Below are 7,632 nucleotides of genomic sequence, written 5' to 3'. Positions count from 1 at the left end.
GAGTGTGTTCAAGGTGCATTAAAGTAATAGTACAAGACTGCACTGAGCCCCAGATGAACAGCTAAGGTCTTGAACTGCTCCAGTGGCATCCTCTTCAGATTTCTCTAACTCAAGATAAAAACTATTGCCAAAATTAAGCAGAAAATTGTTACATATGCAGATGTGCATCTTCTTCAGATCAATGAAAGCTAAAAGTCTCTGAGACTTTGCGTCAGAGGATAAAGCGGATCTCTTTATTTCTTGTGCAGGGACCGGGACTTCCCTGCTGTGATAGAAGCCGGACGCGAGGGGATCGCCTTCAGACCTCAGGTTGGGGAGGACCGGGTTAGAGAGCTTCTGGAGGGGCTGGACGCGTTCAAGTCAGCGGGTCCGGATGCTCTCCACCCCAGGGTGCTGAGGGAGCTGGCTGGGGTTATTGCAGGGCCCCTGGCACGGCTCTACGAGCGATCGTGGTGCTTGGGCCAGGTGCCAGACGATTGGAAGGTAGCTAATGTGGTCCCCATCTTCAAAAAAGGGAAAAGGGAGGACCCGGGCAATTATAGGCCCGTCAGTCTTACCTCAATCCTGGGGAAGCTCTTTGAGAAGATCATCAAGGAGCACATTTGTGATGGGCCGGCATCCGAGATGATGCTCAGGGGCAATCAGCATGGATTTATTAGGGGGAGATCATGTCAGACCAACCTGATTGCCTTTTATGATCAGGTCACAAAGGCCATGGATGCAGGTGTCGCGGTGGATGTAGTCTTTCTGGACTTCAGCAAGGCCTTTGACACCGTCTCTCACCCCATCCTAATTAATAAACTAGGCGACTGTGGCATAGATGCCTACACGGTCAGATGGATTGCAGATTGGCTGAAGGGTCGCACTCAGAGGGTGGTGGTGGATGGATCATATTCGACTTGGGGGGAGGTGGGTAGTGGAGTCCCCCAGGGCTCGGTCCTGGGGCCTGCGCTGTTCAATTTCTTCATCAGCGATCTTGATGTTGGGGTGGAAAGCAACCTGTTTAAATTCGCTGATGACACCAAAATTTGGGGGGAGGTGAGCACGCTAGCAGGGAGAGAGAGATTGCAGAAGGATCTGGATAGGTTACAGGGGTGGGCAAACAGGAACAGGATGTGTTTCAATACGGACAAGTGCAGGGTGCTGCACTTGGGTAGTAGGAACCAGCAGCACACTTATACGATGGGGAGCTCCCTACTTGAGAGCACGGAGGCGGAAAGGGATCTTGGTGTCATTATTGACTCCAAGATGAACATGGGCCGACAATGCGAGGTCATGGTTGGCAGGGCTAACCGGACCTTGTCGTGCATCCACAGGTGCATCTCGAGTAGAGCCAGGGAGGTGATCCTCCCCCTCTATGCGACGCTGGTCAGGCCGCAGCTGGAGTATTGTGTCCAGTTCTGTGCGCCCCATTTCAGGAGGGATGTGGACAACATGGAGAGGGTCCAGAGGAGGGCCACCCGCATGATCCGGGGACAACAGGGCAGACCCTACAGTGAGAGACTGCGGGACTTGAACCTATTCAGCCTCCACAAGAGAAGGCTGAGGGGGGACCTGGTGACCGTCTATAAACTCACTAGGGGGAACCAGAAGGGTTTGGGGGAGACGCTGTTTCCCCTAGCCCCCGCTGGCATAACAAGGAGTAATGGGCACAAGTTGATGGAGAGGAGGTACAGATTGGACATCCGAAAAAACTACTTCACAGTTAGGGTGGCTAGGAGCTGGAACCAACTTCCAAGGGAGGTGGTGCTGGCCCCTACCCTGGGGATCTTTAAGAAGAGGCTGGATACTTACCTGGCTGGACTCATTTGAGTCCCGTTTTTGTTTTTAGGGTGAGTGGTGTTTTTTTTTTTGTTTTGTTTTTTTTGTTGTTTTTTTTTGGGTTGTTCTCCCGCCCTGGCGGGGGGTCGGGCTAGAAGATCTATTAGGTCCCTTCCGACCCTGAAACTATGAAACTATGAAACTTAACAAAACAGTGAATTGGTGGAGCAGCAAATAACTGTTTTACCAGCCCCTCAACCCCAGAAAAAGTATTGTATATTGTTTACAACTCCTGTAGCAAACTGTTCTGCTTCCAAACATGAATCATGACAGCTATATTTAACATGGTCCTCCTGACCTGTGCATGACTAGTGCATATAAATACTTGAGAGGGAAAGAAAATAAGTAGGCTTGTAGTTTGTTTTGTTTTACAGTCTTTTGTCCAAGACATTTTATTTATTAACAAATCCACCTTACCAACTAACAAATTTAACATGTGAAGATGTATCTAAACCCCTAAGGTATACATCCAGACAGATATTTATCTTCCACCAACAGTGCTCTTTTAACCCAAGTCTGTGTCCACAGTGAGGAATCCTGTGTTTTCTTCACCTGTTTTTCGCCTCCAATAGCTCGTTTACGGTCAATACCAACCTTTGTGTTTCTTCACCCTTGTACTGTATGTAACACTTAATGATTCACCTCCCTCTTTTTCCTTAGAACTTTGCATGATACAGCCCTCGCTACCTTCTACCTAGCTCTGCCTTTAGATTTCAAATGTATTCCATAGTTGCTCTTAGAACTTATAATCTTTCAAATATTCCAAAAAAGTTTCTCAAAGTTTCTGGCTTGGAGGCAGGATAAAATTATTTTTCAGCAAACTGCAAGCACTTCCACAAGATTTCTAAGTAAGCATCTTTTTTTTCCTTCTCATTTGTAAAGCTATGACTTGACAGGACAACTATTCCAACACTAAACTTCCCAAATGTTTTTTAACTCAGTCAGTGATTTTAGAAGCGTCACTTTTCTGCTAGGCTTTTCCCACTGTGCTTCTTGCAGATACTGGAAGTTGAGTAATCAATTCCTTACTACTCTTGTATGTTGCAGAGTTCTCAGAAAGGTTCTATAAGAACATTAAGGGGTTATCTTATAGCTGTCACCTGTTATTTCCCTCACCATGTCTCCAGCCTTCTTCTGGTACAGTTTGTTTCTACCTAGGACATGTCCCCCAAATGTACTAGAATCCTCCCAAATGACCATGCCCCCTCCAACACTTGCCTGTTCCTGTACCATAAATACAATGCATGAGATGCTATCAATACAGGACTTTAAAATATTTTATTATTGTTGTGCAAATGGATGTATGAAGACCATTGTTACAAATGGTCTCCCATTTCTCATCACTAATTTCTGATCCAATGTCTATAGCCCATTTTGCCATATAGAGGAAAAACATTTGTTTGTGACAATTTAATATAGTTTTATATAACACTGACAAGAGGCTAGTTGGTTATATAGGTGTGACTAATATTTTCTCATGATCTGTCAAATTTTTGCTGAGGTTTATCTTTCTCTGAGGATGTGCTGAAAAATGTCTCAATCTGGGCATCGGCAAAAAGGGATTTTAATGTCTCGTGGCACACTGTGGCTGCGTTTACATGACTGGCGGACTGCGCAGTCATTTAGTACTTGCATAAACAAGTACTAAATGACTGCGCAGTAACCAGCATTACTGTGCAGTACTGTTGCTGCATGATTTTTTCCCCCAATGCTACTGCAGTAGCATCACCACATGGTTAGTCCCTGGCAATGCTTGTGGTAGCTACAAGCTATGACACAGTAACTCATTACTACTGCACCTTAGCACCTTGTGCATCTTCAAAAACCCTAGGTAAACTTTCTTTGAATAAATGTCCATATTTTATAATACTATGTTCTCAGTTGTTAAAGCTTCCTGATATTTTATAAGTATTAAATTCATTATTATTAAGTAGAGGTGCTAAAAGTGATGGGTATGAACTTAATTTTGTGTATGCGTTATCCCAAGCTTCTCTGTTTGCTCTCATAAAGAGGTAATTATATATTGAATGCGGCCTGGATGACTTCTTCAGCCACTGTAATATATTAAGTCCAGCCACTTGATAGTATGTTGGCTCCAGCGCGATTTACAGAGATCCAATGCGATTTACAGAGATCCCTACTGATAGGCATAGATCAAATGTAAGTGCATGAGGTAACTGGAGCTTACAAGGCCTGCCATTTTTAAATAATATTCACCCTTAAGTATTTTAAGGAAGTAGTTTCCCATTTATATGTAGCTATATATATATATATAGCTATATTATATATAGCTATATTATATATATATTATATATATTAATTATATATATATATTAATTATATATAGCTATATTATATATATTATATATAGCTATATTATATATAGCTATTTTTTATCTTTTTTTGTAAATGTTCCTATACCAAAAAGTTAGAAGTTCTGACTTTTCATAGTTAATTTTGAATCCTGAAATTTTGCTGTATTTTATCATTTCTTTTTGTAGTACAGATAATTGGTTTTGTAATGAACAGCAGCAGCATCAGTGTGTAATAGTATGTTTATGTTCCTCTTACACTGTGTACATTTCCCATATATTTCAATTATTTCTGAATGATTGGGCAAATGATTCCATTACCATAGCAAAAAGGTGGGGTGATACTGGTCAACCCTGATATGCATCTCTTTCAAGGGGAAATTTTTCTGACAAGTGTCCATTTACTCTAAAAACACTGAAAACACTGAAAGCACTGAAAACAACAACTCACTTCACACACCTGGAGACAGTTACTAGCTGGCCGGGTTTACCTCTTACTGGATCCTGTTTCACATTAAGCCTCTTAGTACTTTCTGAAAAATGTTAAGTATCCTTTAAAGTAACTCAGTTTTGCCCTGAAAAACTGAAGGCACCTAAAGTTACCTTTTAAATTTATGCACTAATTATTTTTATATGTCGGAGAGATCCATGTGTACACATGGCCTTTGTCTGTTTTCAAAACATCAGTTTCAGATTCTTTTGTTTAATGCAAGGCATCATTGTGACAATAATGCCAAACCAAAGCTCGTCTTCTGAACACATCAGAATATCAGTGGCCAAAGTCACTCAGTGGCACCTGCCCAGGCCTCACAAAAGTGACAGGGTTACAGAAGCTAAACAACAAATAAACAAATTTAACAGCCCAAATGAGGATTTTGCAGCTCACAGCAACACAGAGGTGCCTGAGAACATAGGATAAAGAGTAAGCAATGGAAGAAGTAGCATCCTCAAAGACTTTTATAGTTACAGAGACTTTGTCAGGGAGCTTAAGGCCAAACACCTGCAAACAAAGTTTTAAGCCAGCCCCATAACCGAAATGATTTCAGTCATATTACAACTTTTCAAAAAAGGAGGCTTCTTGGATGTATTACCACCCTTCCTGCTTGGCTCCCAGCAGCCACCCACACTGAGGCACACAAGCACGGCAGCCCTCTTCTCCAGGCCATCTTTATCATCTCATCTGATGCTTCACCTCTGCATACCCCCTTTTTGGCTCCTGCCTCGGCAGGGCATGGGGTGCGCTCACACCTCCGTAACCTACAGGTACCCCACCCCGCCTGCCCCCACCCAATGCACAGCAGGGTTGCAGACAAACACCCCCGCTCCTGGCCAGCCCCAGCCCTCCCCACCCACAGCGCCCCTCTGGTCAAGACAACACTGAAGAGACCCATACCCTGGAGGGCAGCTGCCCCCATAGGTACCCCCCGCCCTGCTCTCCCCAGCTGCGGGGCCGTGGCTGGGGCGTCACCCCTTTTGAAGGGCACCCAGAGCCCCCGAAAAGTGAAGCAAAGGTGGCATGACGTCCCACGCATGACGTCAACCCGAGGGGAGGGGATGAGGACAGGCGGGCGGGGAGGTGCTGGCGCGGCTCACCAGTCCCGCAGGCGCAGCTGGAGCGCGCCCAGCCGCTCGCCATGGCCACGCGGGGGGTGCGGGGACGCCCCCTCTCCGGCGGAGCCTGTCGGCGGCGCCCCGCGCATCCCGCCTTGTTTACACCCGTGTCCTAAGCGACGCCTCCCGGCAGGCACCGCGCAGCGGAGCCAACCCCGGAAGTGCCGCCTCGCTGGCGCTCCCGCCCCGTCGCCATGGAGACGGGAGCCCGGCGCAGGCCCCACCTCCTCCGAATGCCTCCTGCATTCAGGGCATCTTCTACCCGCTTCCCCGCGCCCACACAGGCTGCTCACCAGGGGTCCTGGTTTTCCCTGCTTTAAAAAAGTAACCCCAAATCCACATTTTTCCGTGCTTAAAATGAAACACTACTAGTATATCTATCTAGCTATCTCGATAGCTAGATAGATATACTAGTAGTGTTTCATTTTAAGCACGGAAAAATGTGGATTTGGAATTACTCTTTATATATAGATAGATAGATCTCAATAGATATAGATCGATCAATCGATCTCTTAGGGGGGGGTTTCATTTTAAGTACAGAAAAATGTGGATTGGGGTTTTCTTTTATCAGAGAAAACCAGGATCCCTGCTGTTCACACTAGCCCCTGCCCCATGCTGCCCTTAGATGCTCGTTAAAGTTGAAACATTTATTTATTTTGAGGCAAGCAGTTATAAATAAGGAGGTGCTGACAGCAAGCCTGGAAATCAGTTAAGATTCCCCTCCAAGAGAATGACTTGCGTTTTGCATATGTTGCATCAATGAGCTACCTCAAAAAATCGTGTACGTTTGAACACTTACTATTATTGATCATACCTCATAAAAGGGTTGAAATTATCGTAAAAATAAGAAAATTACCATACACCTGGCAACACTGTCCCTCAGGCAGGGCTCATCCATAGGGAGAAGTCAAGCCACCTCATCCCGCAACCATGAAGACCCCAGGTAGCAAGCAGCCCCCTGCATGGGCAAGTGTCCATCGGGGGCAGAAAGGGAGCCATGCTGCCCAAATTCCCACCTGCCAGCAGGTGGCTTTGTCAGTGTTGCTGCCCATAGGAAAGGTGCCCCCAGCCAGCTTCTGGAGCTACGTGATGTCCCCAACCCCCATTGCCCCAGGCCATGTGCTCCCAAAGCCCGGTATTGATATGTCACAAAATCGGCTTCTAGCCTTCTATGGCTATGGGGATAATCTCCCACAAAGTGAGTGGCACCATGACAGCTGCTTGAGTCTGTGCAGGGCCTGACACACTATCTCTGAGGAGGTGCCTGCCCCAGTCAGGGCTCCACTGATTGTCAAGAGCCTTTGCTCACAACATTGGAGGAGTAGGGGCTTCAATCGCCTGCAGGGAAAATGCAGGCAGTCAAACCGCTCTGGATGTCAGTAAAGCATTTGATGCAGTGCCCTGGGAGAAATTATTAAGAGGAAGAAGGTGGGGATTAGGGCAAGCCTTGTAAATTGGGAAAGGAATTGGCTACTGGCCTGTCTACAGTGGGTTGTGCTGAAACAGGAAATCCTGGACTCCAGGGAGGTTATTAGTGAAGGTCCTCAAGGACTGGTCTGGGAACCAACCTTATTTCAAATTTTCCTTAATAGTTCAAGCATAGAAAGTAGGAGTAAGATAATGACATGTGCAGGCAACACAAAATCCAGAGACACGGCCATTATGGAAGAGGATCAGAGCATTGTGCAGGAAGAATTAGATGACCTTGAGGACAGGAATAATAGAAATAGGTTGAAACTTAGTCGTACAAAGTGGAAAGCCGTGAATTAAGAACCTAAAAATCTTTGCTGTGAGCTGGGGGTTTATTGGCTTGTAGCAACAGAGATGGGTGGAGGGAAATCTCTTAGTTTATTAGTTGGTCAGAGGATGACCAGGAGCCACTAGTGTG

General features: G+C 45.7%; 1 protein-coding gene across 5 annotated transcripts in view; it reads right to left on the bottom strand.

Annotated features, from left to right (window-relative positions):
• Positions 1–5,868, bottom strand: part of KIZ (kizuna centrosomal protein) — a 110,840-nt gene extending 104,972 nt beyond the window's left edge. For all 5 annotated transcript variants that reach the window (XM_025201971.1, XM_025201980.1, XM_025201979.1 and 2 more), the window contains exon 1: positions 5,727–5,868. In XM_025201971.1, coding sequence (XP_025057756.1) covers positions 5,727–5,833 — 107 coding nt within the window. In that variant the 5' untranslated portion in view covers positions 5,834–5,868. The remainder of the gene's footprint in view (positions 1–5,726) is intronic.
• Between the last annotated feature and the right edge of the window lie 1,764 nt (positions 5,869–7,632).

The sequence above is a fragment of the Alligator sinensis genome, unplaced genomic scaffold (genome assembly GCF_000455745.1).
Source record: "Alligator sinensis unplaced genomic scaffold, ASM45574v1 scaffold140_1, whole genome shotgun sequence".
In the NCBI taxonomy this organism is placed as follows: Eukaryota; Metazoa; Chordata; order Crocodylia; family Alligatoridae; genus Alligator; species Alligator sinensis.
The sequence above is the reverse complement of the archived record's forward strand: the minus strand, read 5'-3'. Positions and strand labels throughout refer to the sequence as shown.